We start from the raw sequence: 17,494 nt of genomic DNA, 5'->3' as shown, positions 1-17,494 counted from the left end.
ATAAGCAAAATTTTAGAGTACGATTCTCTCACAAATCTTTGAAGTTAAAAAGTTTCAAGTTGCAAGTCCAAGAATGAGATTGCCAATACAAGAACATCCAGTAGGCTAGGAACCAAAACCAATTGCACAACTAGGTCTTTCTCTTAAAGAAGAAGACCAATTTGATATTATTAACATGTATATGGTTGCATGGGATCTCAAAAAAAACTATGTCGGCTATGTGAGGGACTTCCATGAGCTTGAGTTCAAAGAAGCTAAAGTCGAGATCAAGTTGATATTAGATAAATGAGGATAATACTCAAGTGATCATGCTTACCTTAATGACATGTTGGACGTGTTCTATGGCCTTCTCCATGATGATTATAAATAAATCTCTTTTTGTTAATATGTAAATATTATTTTCGATTGCAATTAGTTTTAGTTAAGCATTTTGGAAGCGTTTTTTTTGCCCCTCTTCATTTCTTATAAGAAGAGGTACCAAAACCCTAGATAGATATCAATATATGAATATATAAAAATACATATAACAATTAGGGCATAGAACATAAGCATATAATCTATGCAAATTTTGTGTTGACATTGCAACTAGTCATGACTCAATTATACTCCTTTTTTGAAATTAATATAAATACTTTGTTTTCCTTTCTAAAAATTGTGCATAATAATCTTCACTTGTACTTAATAGATTGTCATCTTGGACTCATATTGTCATTGATAGATCAAATTTTGATATTGTCTCTTGATAATAAAAAAATTGCAAGTATTGTGCTTTTTGTTCAATTGGTCTTCCAAGTTTTAAGTAAAAAAAAATTGAATAAGGTTTTGTGTTAAAGTTATCTATCTGGTGATTAATATTAAGTGTACACTATTTGTAAAGAGATTTGATGATCTTGAAGTTGATATTAATTTAACCTTTATTCTACCCATTTGGAATAATGAACTAGTCTAAATAATTCATTAAGGTTTCTCTTTAATTAAGGTTGGTGAGATTCTCTATCATACTCAAGTGTTTTGCATTTTAAAATTATAAATACTCATTAAATTATTCAAAGTATTCAAAATTTTTATTCTCCTTGATAATGACTTACAATCTCAAGAGTGTCAGTCAAGGAAATTTGCATAATATTAAATAGTTCCTCATAAGGTATACCCACCTATGTTGGCAAAGCCTGAAGAGAAGAGGATCTGATCATCAAGTGTCAATCCTAGCTGTTGGAAAAATTGTGTTGAAATACTAAACATTGAGTAAGCAGGGCTCTTATGTCTTTCAACCAACAATTTGAGGAATCAACACAAAAAACCCCAACTTGTTAGTTCTTATCAAATACTTAGCGTGGAAAAGGATTTTAATTACCAAGCCATTCTAGGGATAATGTGTGCTTGTTTAATTACTTTTTGCAAATACTTGTTACACTCATTTGACCCAGTTTCTTTATCCCTGATAGGATAGTACAACACCATTAGGTCTATTAAGAGATTTACATGAGACAATCATACGGACATCACAAATTTGACCCTACATATTTACAAAGTGGTACACTTGTCCAAAAACTTACAAAAGGTCATTTCTAAGGAGCCACTAAATCTTGGGTCATTTCTATGATATCTTGGGTCTTTTTTGGGTCTCAAGTCATTTCTAGGAAAGGTAGTTTATAGGAAAGGTCATTTTTGGGGAGTCTTAAGGTGCTTTTGGGTCCCAGGTCATTTTTGCAAGGTCTTGAGTCATTTATGGGAAGCTAGATCTTGTTTGAAGAGTCATTTATGGGATAGTGAGTACTTGAAGATGTATTTTCAACAAGGTCCTTATATATTCTAGTACCCTTTTGGATCCTTTGTGAATCCCTATTGTTACATTCAACAAATCTAAAAGTCTTTGTTAGACACATTTCTATTGTGTACCTAAATCATATTGTCTAACTTCAAACCAATCTTGCTAGTTTTTTTGTTTTGCTATTATCAATCAATCCTCTCAGTTCTTATCAAAACATCAAGATAATAAACCTAATAATACCAAAACTTGTCAAATCTTTACCAAAAAATCAGACTTTGTTTCAATCAATTATCAATTCTCTTTTAGACAAATATACTTGCACAAACACAATACCTCTTTTGACATGAGTATACTTACTTTGACACTATCACCTATCATACTTTCATGGTTTTTACAAGATCCAAGACATACAATCTAAACACTACTAATTCTTTTGCACAAACTAAAGACTAGTTACTAAGACTCGTGACCATTGAAAATGGTGAAACTTTGAGAAGATATAGACTGTTTGGATCAAGCACACTTACTACCCAAAGTATACCTTGAAGTACTAAGAAAAACACCTACAACTAATGTAAGCATGTCTCAACATCATTATAATGTAGATAACAACCAAGAAAAGAAAAAAAATCAAAACATGTATGATCAATCTATCTTCACCCTCATTGAGCAATGCCAAGCTTTATGATTAGAAATTCAATAAACAAAGAAAGAAAATGAGACCCCATCAAATAAGTATACCTTATGATAAATATGCCATTTTCCATTTTTATCATGATTCAATCATTATTCCATCTCCTTAAAACATGGAAACACCAAGGTATGAGAATCCAATATTTGATCAAGACATGCCACAATTTCATGATAAGCCTATTTGATCAAGAAAATGAAGAAATGGATATACGCTATTCACTTGAGAGTATAGTTTATCCACAAAAATATAAAGAAGAACCTAATAATTATTTAGAGAGAATCTTTACTCCTTTGGGACAATCGTATGAATCAATTTTGGAAAAACTTCTTGAGAACAATCTCATCACATTTTCTCAAACCACTTCATGTGGAATATCATTCTTGAGCAACTATTGTACATATCACCAAAATAATAAGCATAACACTTAAAAGTGCATAGAGAGTTGAAACATAAAATCTAAGACCATATTGATGATGACTTAATTGAAAATGAAAATCCTAATCCTTGGCATAAGAATAAATACTCCTAGATTTAATTGCTCCTACTAAAGTTTCTCTTATCAAAGCTATTGATAAGCCTATTGATATAAAAATGTATCTCAAAGATGAGAGACTTGACCATTTTTTACTCTATAGATGTTGATATCCCTATCCGTTATCTATTTTCATCTTCTGAATCCATTCTTGGTCTTTATACCAAAGCTAAATTCTTCAAACCTTTTTGCTTATATTGGATCCTTGTACTATGTCTCTCACTCTAAGATTGTCATCCAGTTCTCCCATCATACTTCAAGATCAACAAAGAAATTTAACCTTGACAAATTTACATCCACCCACCCATCTAAAACATACCATATCAACCTCACCCTTTCACAAATACCAAGTCTTTTGGAAGTAATTTGGATGTACAACATAAAAAGAAGAAATATAAGAATCTATTTACATATGAAGATCTCCATGTGCTATTTAATCAAAATGTGAATATAAAGAAAGAATAAACATTCAAGAGACTACAAAGGGTTGTCAAGGAAAGAAAAAAATCAAAGAAAATATGGGTTCCTAAATCTATCATTGAAGAAATGTTTCTTAAAGCATACAAAATAAAAGAAAAATCAAAAGCTACATGGATTCTCAAGTTCCTCTTAAAAGACATTAATATTAAATACAAATCAAAGTTGACATCCAAGCTTCCAGAGGATTCACTCCATCTTCTTCCAATATCTTCCACCACCTCATGCATTAATGCCCCAAGCTATTATACCCATGTTTTCTCCATTATTCCACAACCCTTCAAGGTGTACGTGTCAATGTTGATCTTTCCTACATTTTCATATACTTTTACACACTTCTTTCAATACCCTATCCACTATACCATACTTACCTATTATCCTTTATCCATTGTATCATATTATTTTCATCACCCTATCAACATCTTTGAGAATACCTTTTAGGTGCTTTGACTTGAGTGCTATCTAAAGAGAAAAATGCTTGAATTCTTTCTAGAAATACAAAAAGAGAAAAAGAGAGAAAAATGTCTTGCAATAGGAACCTTGGTAGAAAAAGTAAGGACAAATAAACCCATCCTATGGCAAAAACCACTTCTCGTGGTATTGACCTTGGATAGGTACCACAATGAAAACCTAGAAAACAAGCATCATGTGTAATCCTTCATCATCCATCTTTTCCATCTTTCACCTTTAATCTTGACAATGTTAATCGATAAGCAGTGACTATCTTATCCATTACTTACCTTATCGTGATCTTGCTTGTCCTAACCTCTTTAATTAACTCCATCTCAGTTGTTCTCTCCCATCACTATCCTATTCAATTGACCCTTTGGTATTTATCAAAATGAATAAATAAGAAGAAGAAAAACATGGTTCTCATAACTCTCGTGATATGTCCCCTCTTTTAGAACAACATGCTTTCATTACATCAGGTCATTAACATATATGTTATATATCTTGGTAACTTCCATTTCTTATCCAAACCAAGTTAATGTAGCTATTTTTCCTTTTTCTAGCTTGGATAATCTTGATGAAATGGTCCTTAAAAATTACATCCTACTTCATGCATCATTACCTATCCATCTCATCTACCAACTTATTAATTCATCATGTCCTACAACTTGCTAGACATTGGGGTAAAAACAACACGATCTTGCTTGAGAACTGACAATCTCTAAAAATCCAAGATAAAAGTGAAGAATATTCTTGAATAAATCCCCACAACATCTAAATATATTAAAAATTCAAAAACATCTATAATCTTAAAAATCCCCATAAATCTAAAAACTCTAAAAATCCAAATAAATTAGAAAATCTAAAATCTAAAAAGCACAAATCTTAGGATTAGTCTTAAATTTTTTAGTTGTATGGCATCATGTATCAATCTTTATCCACATCTCATCGTTTAGATAATTTTATATTGTCAGGGGAAAGTTCCTAGTTATCATGTAGAGGTTGACTCTAATCAACAACAATCATCACCCTAAGTGGAGTCAACCACAATATATGGTCATCCATTTATCAGTCAAGCATGACAGTCATGGGTTGGTTCTCCATATCTTGTTAACTCAGGTCGTTGTCAAGGGAAGTTTTCCAGTGATGTAAAACAATGTTTCTCAACCCTCAAAATTGTCACACTCAATATCATAAACAAAGGTGTCTCTTAACACTGCCTCCGAATAACTTACATCAAAACTAACACTTTTTAACATTTTAAACCACAATGTTTCTTAACACTCCTATCAGATTGCAATGATATTGAACCTGAACAAAAGTGTTTCTCAATACTATCTACAAACAAACACTCACAATGAGACAAGCAAGCACATGCTAAAATCATAATGCAAACATTTGACAAGAACTTGAACTATGATTGCTTTATATCTTTTAGACTATCTCTATGATGCCTTTGGACTAGAAAAGCATGATTGAATATTTAAATTTTCTTTGCATTATTGTTAATTTTTGCTTGTCATAATCCCTGAGAAACTCGAGGATGTCTCAATGACTAGAGATGCAAAGACTTAGGGCATGATGGCTACTTTATTTTCTACCTATGGTGATTGTTCCAATGATCCTAAAATTCATATAAACTAGGCATCCATCATAAGTGCCTCCACCATGATTGGATGACCACATGTACGTCAAACTTCTTTATATGGAATCTTTGGCGAGGTTGGATCATTCTTCATTTTTGTTTGTTTGCTTACAATAAACTTCCAAGTAAATGTTTACACGTGATCATGTACCCAAGGATATGAACACAAAAAGAAGGGTCCTTGGGGGATATTGATAATATTTTACACACAAATAGAAGAATATTACTCAATCAAAATGAAGTACTTGAGAAGTCATTCTAGCCAATATTCCTTGATGCTTAAGTTAATTTTCAAGATTGCATCTAATCTAGGTGGTATTCATTACTTCATGATTGCTAAATCTATTAGTGGATATTGTACTGACATATGATGTTGATTACAAAATGTTGTATGATGAAAATTTGATCCAATTTGAATGATCACTAACGAGTTCTAGAGGTTTTAGTTTAGTTGCATTCATGATTAATCTAGCTACATACTTATTTAGTTTGCATGGATTAAAGGAGCTTCAAATTATTCTTACCATAAAGGAGTGTGCAACAAAATATGAGATCATCAATCGCCAATCCAATTTTGATCACTAATTGGACATCTAACTACAAAGTAGGATTGAAATCAAAATTAGTAGTCCAAATCATCCATAGAACTTGGTTAAATTATGTTTTATCAACACTAAATCAACACAAATCATATTCTAATTGATTCAAAACACATCCCAATGATTTTAAAACATCTTCAAAGTGATAATAATCACCTTCAAATTTGTCCAAATCACATTTATATCAATTACACATCATCTACAAGGCTTGAAATTGGGATTTCATCAATTTTTTTTCAATTTGACTCATGAGGTGACTTTTCATCAAATACATTTAGGGAGGTGCTTCACCCTTGTGAGCATCATCTAGATCTAATGAGTGCTAAGTGTTCCACTTATTCTCATGAGAGATGGATTCATGTTGAATCACTACCCATGAAATATGGGTCAATGAGTTTGACTCAAAAATCACATAGTTAAATCCTGATAGCAATATCACAATTTGACTTGTTGTGGAAATTATCTCCTACTTATCGATTTTGTCAGAATCAATCAATCAAACATCAAATCAAATCAAAGTCAATCTTAAATCATTTATCAACATCAGGGACATGTTAGTTCTCTTTGATCAAGTTGGGTAATTGACTTCATCACATCGTATCAAGTTGATTATTTGTGTCCAAATCAATTCATCTTACACTTGACCAGTTTCATTGTACCAAATCAAATTGGTTATTCTATTTTATCAAGCATAATTACTTTTGATATCTTTCTGGCATCAATCAAGTCCATCACTCCAAATCAAATTGGTTATTTGCCATTAACACGATCTCTAAGATGTTCAATTTCATCACTTCAAATCAAGTTGGATTCTCTAGTTAACTCTTATTGACCTTTGTTTTATCAAGTTCACAGTTAATATGGATAGTTCTTGTTCTAACAAGTTTAGAATCGATAATTTAAAAATTTTAGAATTAATTTGGTTAGCTCTTATTGGTCTTTGTTCCATCAAGTTCAAATATGGTCGATTCTTGCTCCATCAAGTTGAGAACCATTGACTAAAAACTTTCAATCAATTGAATTTCATTCAATTAAGCTCTGCATTCTCAATCAAGCTCTGCATTCTCAATCTACAAATCGGAATAGTTTCATTACTTCATATGAAAATGTTCTTTGATTAATATCATCATTTCTTTTTGAATCAATGTTTTATTCACACATCTAATCAAAGAGGGTCAAATGTAATCACCTTAAAATGTGCTAGTGAACTAGAAGAACTATTTGCTCTAAATCAAGACCTGCCCCTCAATGACACTAGTATGATTGTCCAATCACCGACATAATTATTCAAAATCATCAAACCATCATTAATTATTCATAAACCTTCATTAATTACCTTGGCATATTTGATCAAATAAAACCCATTAAATCCCCCTTGGCTAAAGTAATTAATTAAAAAGATCTAATAAATCGTCTAAATAAAAAATCATCAGAAGGGGACAAAGTGGTTATGAATAGACCATGGCAATTAACACACATAGAGCACTCAAGGATGAATTCTAATCACTCCTTAAGTTTGAATCCACATTGCTCATTTCCTCTCCAATTCTATAGAAGGAATGGATTTGAAGTTCAATTGATCCACTCATTTTATGTTGTAGGAAATGAACTCACATAGTTTAATTGTTCAATTACATCTAGTTAATTAACTCATACTTCATTTTCACAATATAATTTGATAATCTAACTTTCATTTACTAATGTTAGAAGCATTAGAATTGCATTATTTTAAAATTGAATCTCTCATTTTAAGCTTGTAATGTCATTGATTAGGATCTAAATCTTAGCGCAATCTAAAGATCTTGATCATACTCTTTTTATAAATGAGGCTATAAGATGTTTTTGTTATGTTCATTTGTTTATCATTGTTTGATTTGATGAATAAGGACTAACAAACTAATGTCTTATTGAGGTGTGATGTTATTTGTAGGTGCACTAATTCAAACACACAAGCGAAAATAAGTATCTCAAGAATCTTCATTACATTTTATATATTACAAAATACATGTAAGCGGCTATACTATGACTTTAAAATGGTTTGTCACTATGAAAAAAATAGTTACTTTTATTTATCAATTGATAATATCTAAGATACTTTTGTAAAATTTGTTTTCTTTTCAGTCCATAAAAATTAAAGACATGATTTATATGATAGATAGAGATTCAATTATTATTCTTTATAATTATAATTGTAGAATGCATCACTTTTCATCATTTAATATGGATTTGCTTAATGAATATCTTTAAATGTAAATACATAACAAGAAGTTACACGAGACCTAAAGTTGAAATTGAATTTGATATGTTAGATTGAAATAAAAACCAATGTGATTATGAAGTTGACTTGGAATGAATGAATAAAACGTTACTGGAGTAGTAATGAGGATTCTCCGAGGAAGAGAATGGAATGGATAATGGTCTTATCCGAAGGAGCACATGGCAAGTAGAGAGACGGACAGAGAGGGGCGGTGGAATCCAATAAAAGCCGTTCGCTAAAATTGTCAGATCACATATTATTATTACGCTTTCGCACCCATGCAAACAAACAATGGAGCTCTCTCTAGCTATGGAACCTTAAACAACAATATTATACGCACCATAATCAAACGCACCCTATAAAATTTGGTGTCCGCCTAAAACTTTTTGGAAAAGAGCGGTGCTACAGAAAACCAAACAGAACAGGAACCAAAATCAAAGGTGAGGGAGATGGAGATGGATTGCCATTGTTAACAGGCGGAGGAGGAAGTAGCAGGTTTATGTTGTATGTAGACCGAGCATTATAACATTACTCACACATTCAGCCAAGTTTTTGTAGCACCTTTGATCACGTCATTTCTAAGATACGAACCATGCTGGATCGCTGCAATGTTTTTTAGGGCTTTCCATGTATTTTTTGGCAGAAAAAAGTTGCTTGTTTGTTTGGGGAATGGAAATGAAGGATTGAGTGTCGTAAGAAGGCGGGCATGAGTGATGACGTAGATCTTCCAAGACAGGACCTTTCGCTTTGATCGAGGGATCACCGCATTGTATCTGTATGTTTATGTACAAGTATCGCGCTCTTTGTTTTAGTGGAAACAAAGAGATCAACCGGCGCATTTAGGTGGCTGTTGGGGTCTTTTGATGATACCAATCTTGCGCGCAATTGAAGGGCAATGGCTTAAGCCTGGAGTTTGAATTGAGGTTAAAGTTTGCGCCTAAGACTGGACGTTGAGTTGAGGTTAACTTTCACAGCTTGTGACAGTATTTATTGGACCCGTCTCTTAAAAGTATGCCTTTCGTCGTCTGTTTCAAGTGTTCTTTTTTCTGCTTTTAGTTTTCCGAGTGTCTTCATTTTTTATGGATGGCGGATGGAGGTAAAGCTACCTGTCACTCGTACAGTGGACTTCGTTTGTATTGTTATACCACTTTGGCCTGATTGAGAAGAAGCATATTTACCGGGTGAATTATTTGATGCAGCAATAGGATTTGGGGGCTTCAACTTCATCTCACGTCGTTATGAGATAAGAGAGCACTGCGATTGAGCAAACAAAGAATGTTGCCATCAGGAGGCCATAATAGTAATAGTAATAGCCCTAGTCCTGGCCTTAGTCCCAGTCCTAGTCCTAGTCACAGTTCTAGCCCACTTGGCGGAGTTTTAGGTGGCGTTCCTCCTTCCCAACCCGCATTTCCTTGCCTTGTGTCATCACGTTCTCAGTATATGACGGGAAACTTGCCCTCGATTCCTTCTGGGAACACAGGCTTTAATGGGGGAGGCACTGCAGTTCCACAAGCAAATGCTTCTCCTTCCAATTCTCACCTGCACCTGCAGAGAGAAAGGGCTAATGATTCCCCGTCTTTGGGTTTTCCTTCATCTCCAGCTGCCTGCTCTGCTGTACGATCCACTTCCACTGCCCTCACGCATGGCCAATCGCAGTTGCACCAACTTGCTCAAGATCATCATCACCATCAGCATGGACAGGGACATCAACAGCAAGGTCAGGATGTGGTATCTAGTGGTCAGCTTCAAGGCGGCCAAGGCCAAAACTCATTAGGAGCAAGGGGATTACAACAGTTTCAAGGTCAACATGCAGCCGCTTCGGGAGGAAACCAGCAGCAGCTGAGAGGCCTGACAGGTGACTTTGCAGGACAGCAACTGAATGCTCTACGAAGTTTGGCGTCAGTAAAGCTAGACCAACAAAACTTGCAATCTCTCCGGAGTTTGGCATCAGTAAAAATAGAGCAGCAACATCATGGCGACCAGTCATTACTTGTGCAACATCAACAGCAGCAACAGCAACACCAGCTTTTGCAGCTTTCACGTCAACCATCTCAACAGATACAGCAACTTCAAGCTTCTCAAATGAATCTAATACAACAACAACAGCGTCTTTTGCAGCAGCAACAGATTTTACATACCCTTCCACAACAGAGATCTCAATTACATCAGAAACCTTTAAACCAATTTCAGCCACAAAACTTGCAAGCTGGAGGTCCTGCTAAGTTACCGGCATACGAATCTGGAATGTGTGCCCGTCGATTAATGGAGTACATGCTTCATCAGCAACATCGGCCCGCGGTAAATATTTACTGAAGACATGAGCGAAAGCCAAGGCTTAATTGAATTGTAATTAGACATATTTAGTGATTTGGCATTTACGATTGGTCGTGCTGCGTTCACTGCTTTCTCTTTAAACAAATGGATAGTGTTGACCTCGTTACGTGTCTTTTTTTTTTTTGCCTTATCAGGACAACAACATAGATTTCTGGCGAAAATATGTTTCTGAGTTTTTTGGTCCACATGCCAAGAAAAGATGGTGTGTTTCATTGTATGGATACGGTCGCCAAACTACTGGTGTTTTTCCTCAGGTTGTAGTTTCTGACCATCTTGCTTGATCTTTCTCTGGCGCAGTAACATGAATGGTTGACTGTTTATGTTCATGTTAATTTTCAGCAAGCGTTAGAGACATATTAAATTCGCTGTTTAAACCTTGCCAAAGAATTGGCATTTTAGGTTTTTAACATTGTATGACAGTGCATTGTATAAAAACAAGGTTATTTAGGTTGAAATGCTATGTTGGTCAACATTCCAAGCTTGGTTGAACCAGATAAACATTGGCGAGAATTGTGAGAATACGTTGAATATGATGACCCCTTGCTGAATGAATACAGAGTTACCAAGGTGTTGCTATTTTTCTCTCTGTAGGATTGCTCAGAATTTTAAATAAATAAAGACCCCAAGTTATAAGAATTTAGAAGTGCTATGCAGGGGTTACATCTCCCGTGTTTCTGACATGCAATGTCTTGATGACATGGTATGTACCTCTAAGTTAGCACCTATTAATGCACTGTTGCTTCCTCACTGTCATAGCCTCTCTTTTAATAGTGCATAAGCTTCCAAAGATTTTTCGACCCTCGGAAGGGTACTGCAGAGTTTAGTATTTGTTGATGAAATTTTGACAATGGATCTGTCCTAAATACCATGCCTTTTTGTCGTTTCAACTCCATATGATGAAGAGAATTCAATGTAGAATTTGCAAATAAGATGAATACTTAATGAGATTTCCAGCCGTAATCTTGTTAGTTGGATCTTTAGTAAGAGAATCATGGAAATACATTCTGCTAGGGGAATATGACAAGTGTTGAGTTGGTTTTAGTGCTGTTAATTGAATGAAATGAAATGAAAGATTTTAATAACATCCACGAGGCCAAAGCAGCCTATGGGACCCCCTAGATAGCACACACCCTAAGAAGTGCGAAGGTTTTAAGCACTTTGGAACCTTTTCTTTGAATCTCTTCTTCGACAGTGTATTTTGATCACAAGGTTAGCTATTCTGTTTAGCAGCTGTGCTTCTTTGGGTGCATATATCGCCTGTTTCTAATATATCGACATACTTGGTATGGATGTCATTGTATGCCGGACATTCCATGATAAAATGTCGCTCTGGCTCTGCCATGCCTGCAGAATAGACACATCCTTTCTTCCCATTCTTTCTTAAGTATCAACCATCTACCTGTTTCACACTTCAAATGATGAGAACTAGTCCTAATTTGGGCTTATGGGCATTTTTGCTCTTTATTTGATATTTTCTGTTACGTATGCTTTTTCGTTATGGTCTCTTATGTGGTTAAATTTTTTAATATAGTAGGCTTATGGGCATTTTTGCTCTTTATTTGATATTTTCTGTTATGTATGCTTTTTCCTCATGGTCTCTCATGTGGTTAAATTCTTTAATATAGTAGGCCTTTTTTGTGTCCATTTTGCTTTTGATTTTCTTACATTCTTGTATGTTAACCTCCCATTTTCACATCCTTGTGTCATTTTGCTTCATCCACATGTTCTTTCTTCTATCTAGCTTTTCTTCTGTAATCAATACAGGATCTAGAAAATGGGGGAAAAGAAAATAGAAGCAAAATGCATTGTGGCAACTAAATTTTAGATTTATGGTTGTTTTGAATCACACATGATGAGTGCTTTGTTATCCTGTAGTTTTTTAATTTAAAATGTTTTCTATAGTATGTGATGTATTATAGATTTTAAAAAGCTATATGTATATATATTTGTTGTGAAACTAATTTTGTCTCTTAATAATACCCTGCACTTTGTATCATCACTTGAAATTTTTGGTATCTCCAAACGTTCCTGAATATGTGTCCCTACTTTTGTGCCCCAAAAGTTCCATAAATCACAAGTTGCTCTTAAAACTTTTCTAAACATTGCTTGCTGGGGAAGGATGCCAGTACTATATTAAGCATATTGATATCTTAGTTTTGTATACTATTTTTTGAAGAATTCTTTCCAAACAATAAAAATAATGAGGTTTTACTGATTAACTTGTCTTTATTGGCAGGATGTATGGCATTGTGAAATTTGTGGTACTAAACCTGGCCGAGGATTTGGTATGTTAATTCCTGTCACATAGAGTGGTCTTGATTTTAAAGCTTATGCATGCACTGTTGAGAGTAAATAATTCTGCAATTGGATATTTAGCATAAATGTTGCTAGATCTACCTGTAAATTAAATTTGATGGAGAGTTTCATGTTTATATTATTTTGTTTTGGCAGACATGTTTTTCCTCTTTTGATGTGTACCAGATGATTGTAAATAAAGACGAATCATCATCACCTGTCTGTCATTTTTTTGGGGAATTTCACGATCTTGAGATACTAATGTGGCATTTGTGTATTATTGTTTCTTGTCAGAAACTACGGTGGAGGTTTTACCCAGGCTTTGCAAAATCAAATATGATAGTGGAACATTGGAAGAACTTCTCTACGTAGATATGCCCCGTGAATATCAAGTTGCCTCAGGTCACATTGTCTTAGAATATGGGAAAGCAATACAGGAAAGTGTATTTGAGCAACTCCGTGTTGTACGTGATGGTCAGCTTCGGATTGTTTTTTCATCTGACATGAAGGTTGATGCAATTCTTGTTACATTTCTGAACATTAAATATATCAATTCCTTAAAGTATTGTAACAAATGGGAGAAACAAAAGTGCTAGTCATGTTTCTCATGTCTGATTTTTCTCCCCTTGTTTGCTTGCATGTGCTATTTTCCAGATATGTTCCTGGGAGTTCTGTGCAAGGAGCCACGAGGAGCTTATTCCTCGAAGGTCGTTGATACCACAGGTGTTATTTTCTTTTTATTCCAACCTTGAATTTCTATATTAAAGAGATTCTTTTCTTTTAATTGCTTTCTTGTTAAGTTTAGCAAATGTAAAAGACTGCATAGCTCTGCAAAGTATCTTGAAGCCAACGATTTTCTTAAATGCCACTTTCAGAAACATGCAGATATAAAATTTTCTCTGTCAAAATAGAGTTTGTTTATACTAGATATTTTGATTGTGCTGTAACCATTCCTCCAACAAGCTCTCTGCTACTGGTCTTGTCTTTCACTATTTTTCACTTAGTGCTCCATAAATTGAAGTGCTCGGTATTGGCAAACATTTCCTTTAATATTTGTCATTTGTGAAATGAAATTCCAGTCTATAGGTCTCTTCTGATTTGTTTTCTGTTCACTGTAGTTCAGATAAATTGAGGATGTATCCTGAGTGGAATAGACAGTTATTTCTGTCTATAATTCACTTTTTTTTTAGCTGTGTGAGTTGCTTGTGATATTCTTGCATTGAGACTTATGTTATATTGGAAAGAATGTGAATGTTTAATTTAAAAATTTTTTCTTAACATCATATGATTGTGCTAAAGATGGTTGGTCCACTTTCTATGCAGTTATCTCAGTTTGGTGCGATTGCACAGAAATACCAAGCTTCAGCTCAGAATGGAACAGCTAATCTTTCATCCCAGGATTTACAATCAAACTGTAACATGTAAGGATTCTTTACATAATGATAAATGTAACATGCTTAAGATACAAAACTCTTGATATTTGATTATAAAGTTGCCTTGTTCCTTGTGGGCTGCAATCGTTTTCTCATTTTTGCATTTCGAAACAAAATTTATTGGAATAATCAAGTATCAAGGAAAAATATTGTAAGTTTTAAAATGATTTTATATACGATAGACAGTGCATGTATAAGCACATACTGATATTGAAGTGTGCTACATTAAAGGTAAGGAGATATAGGTAGCCAGGCTGACTCAAGTGCTCTTTAGAAACCCTTAGGCTGCATAAGTTAATTTGGAGAAATAATTGAATCTCTATTCCAAAATGTTAAATAATAATGTGAAAATGTTGAAAATAATAAGTGTTTGTATGCATCAAAGTATGTGACAGTCATTTTTAACCTATGCCATCAGTGATGGTTGAATGGTTTTTGACTTCCTTAATGCAGAATCTGATGGCTACTCATGTAATTTTGATTTCATGGATTTCCTAAGCTGCCAGACCTGGTATAGGTATGGATACTGGGTTTAGTGGTATGGCAATTATTTTTGTTGGGTATGGTACAGTTTCAGCTATTTACGCATATGTATGTATATTTCTGTGTGTGTTTATATATACATATATGTATTTATATATGCATGTATGTATATTCACACAGACAAACACATTCATTCACACATACACATACATATGCATAAACATTTATATATTTGGAATTATAAAACATAAAAACAACGATACTCATAAATTCCTATATATGTGTATATATTTGCCAGTGTTTTTTGTCATTTATAAACAAATCAGAAGTGTGGCAATATCATTGAATCTTCATAGCTTTGGCACCTGTCGCTGAACAAATTTGCCACCACAAATTTCAATTTGACTTGTCAATACACAGTGACAAATGCAATGTTTGAATAAGTTGTTACCAAACTAATAGCTTTCCTCTATGATTGGGAGGGGCTCCTCCCTCGCGTGATGAATTTCTTAAAGGTTTTTTGTATGCTTTCAACTTGAAAGTATAGAAAGGAAAAAGATTTACTGAAGTCCTAGCAACTGACACATGAATACCAACTTGGGTTTCACAATCTCAACAAAGATTCATAACAGAATCCGAAACTATGTTCCACAGTTTTTTATGATGATAGAAGAAGGACAACAGATCTTAGCAGATGAAAAGATAGGTTATTTCAATGTTGGTAAACAGGTTATCCTTTTTAAGTTAACTCTTCGAATGCCCAATATCCGTGAACAATGACTGATTACAACAGTTGGGAAACTGCACTAAGCAACTGATTTCCCTCTGAATTTGAAGATACAGCTCGCTTGAAATTTGTGATTTGCAATGAATTTATTAGTTCCTAATTCTAAAATGGGGTATGTTCTTGACCAGAGAACAGGAGAGGAAAACCAAGTTAGGCCTAGACAGGAACTAACTCAGGCTAGAATTTGGGTCTTAAAAACCAACCAAATTTTTGAATCCACACCTCTTATGAACCTGCAAAATTTGATGATGCAGTAATGAATCCTATTTATATGAATTAGATACTCTAACTGAATGCCCTCGTACTCTAGATGCAAAGAAATAACTTAAAAAAATTACTGGAAAGAATCTCTTTTAACCTCTAACAATACTATGATTATCTTCGGTTTGCTGCATTAAACAGGGGAACAAAACTCTGTTTGTGCATTAATTCAATTCAACCCAAAGAGATACCTCTAACTAAAACAAACAATGGAACATTAAATAATTGATACGAAACACATTCAATTTGTCTCTGCAACATGAAGTATCTCACACCAAAAATTAGCTGACCTTTCATTAATCTTTCAATTGAGTACATATAGGATTTTTAGATGAACTGTTACAAAAATTTGCTGAATCAATTCATCTCCTCAAAAATGACAAATTGCAAGAAGCCAATTATCAGTTACAACTTCACATCAGAATACAAAAAGAGTAGGAGAAATATCATTTCTCTTTCTTCCCCTTCTCTGATTTCGCCTTATAGGCTTTGGCAGCGATGATGATTGGAATGAGCTCCTCGTGTCTGTGGACGTGGACGTTGGTGTATCTGAGGAGCCACTTGGAGTGTTCTCTAGCCAAGTCCTTGATTGCACTCAACCGCTCTTGCATTTCCTCTATTGCCACGTGTATGCATCCATTGAGTCGTTGGAGGTTTGACACTCTGTTCGGATGGCTTGTAGATTTCTCTATTAATTTGTCCAAGTAGCTAGAGAAAGTCTTTTGCATGACAACAACTCCTACTACTCCTTTCCCCTGTCCACTTGTTTGGGAGTTAGTGTGTAGGCCTTTTAGCAACTCATAATTCTTATCCTGTTCTTCATTAACTTTGCTTTCTGTCTCCTTTAATCCTTCCTTCGCAACCGAAATCATTTCAGCTTTGAATTGCAAACTTTGTTGCCATTCAAACAAAGGCTCGTCTCCTTTCTGTAGAATCTTTGCCTCTACTGCTTCTTTGGCCTTCATGTGTATGACCATAGTGCAAGAGAGATGTAATCTTCACTCTTTGCCTTCTCTGCTGAGGAAGTAGCTCGATTAGCTAGGATGTTATCTTTCTCTATCTCAAGCCTCAACACCACATTGCCTAATTGTTCTATAACCATAAGTCCTTCAGACTGGAGTTTTTCACTCCACTTTTACCGATTTGTCCAAAATGCTTGTCCTCTTGCAGCTGAGAGATGATTGCCTGAATATCCGTAGTTGTGGGATCACTGGTGGGTGGTACTCCTGAAATACTTGCTAACGGGGCAACCAATTGCTTGATGAAGCAGTTGAGCTCATGCATTTTTGCCTTCATCCTGACTTTGGCAAGCTTGAGGCCCTCAAGCTCCTCTTCTATTACTTCATTAGTTGATTTCCACAAGCTCACTTTGGTATCATGTTTGACCTCTCCTAGGTCTAGAGATTGCAATGTGAAGTCAGCTGTAGTTATGTCTTCAATCCTACCATATTTGGTGGGCTTGGCGATATCCATAGT

The 17,494-nt window shown here is 34.5% G+C and overlaps 1 protein-coding gene across 1 annotated transcript in view; it reads left to right on the top strand.

Annotated features, from left to right (window-relative positions):
- The first annotated feature begins 8,815 nt into the window (after positions 1 to 8,815).
- Positions 8,816 to 17,494, top strand: part of SEU (SEUSS transcriptional co-regulator) — an 87,505-nt gene continuing 78,826 nt past the window's right edge. The window contains exons 1-7 of the mRNA XM_089820881.1: positions 8,816 to 9,434; positions 9,625 to 10,723; positions 10,894 to 11,013; positions 12,996 to 13,044; positions 13,349 to 13,563; positions 13,709 to 13,777; positions 14,378 to 14,475. Coding sequence (XP_089677007.1) covers positions 9,701 to 10,723; positions 10,894 to 11,013; positions 12,996 to 13,044; positions 13,349 to 13,563; positions 13,709 to 13,777; positions 14,378 to 14,475 — 1,574 coding nt within the window. The 5' untranslated portion in view covers positions 8,816 to 9,434; positions 9,625 to 9,700. The remainder of the gene's footprint in view (positions 9,435 to 9,624; positions 10,724 to 10,893; positions 11,014 to 12,995; positions 13,045 to 13,348; positions 13,564 to 13,708; positions 13,778 to 14,377; positions 14,476 to 17,494) is intronic.

This window comes from Cupressus sempervirens, chromosome 3 (genome assembly GCF_028749045.1).
Source record: "Cupressus sempervirens isolate cs-2001-9-10 chromosome 3, ASM2874904v1, whole genome shotgun sequence".
NCBI classification, from domain to species: Eukaryota; Viridiplantae; Streptophyta; class Pinopsida; order Cupressales; family Cupressaceae; genus Cupressus; species Cupressus sempervirens.
Note: the sequence above shows the minus strand (reverse complement) of the source record. Positions and strands in the feature narration are given on the sequence as shown.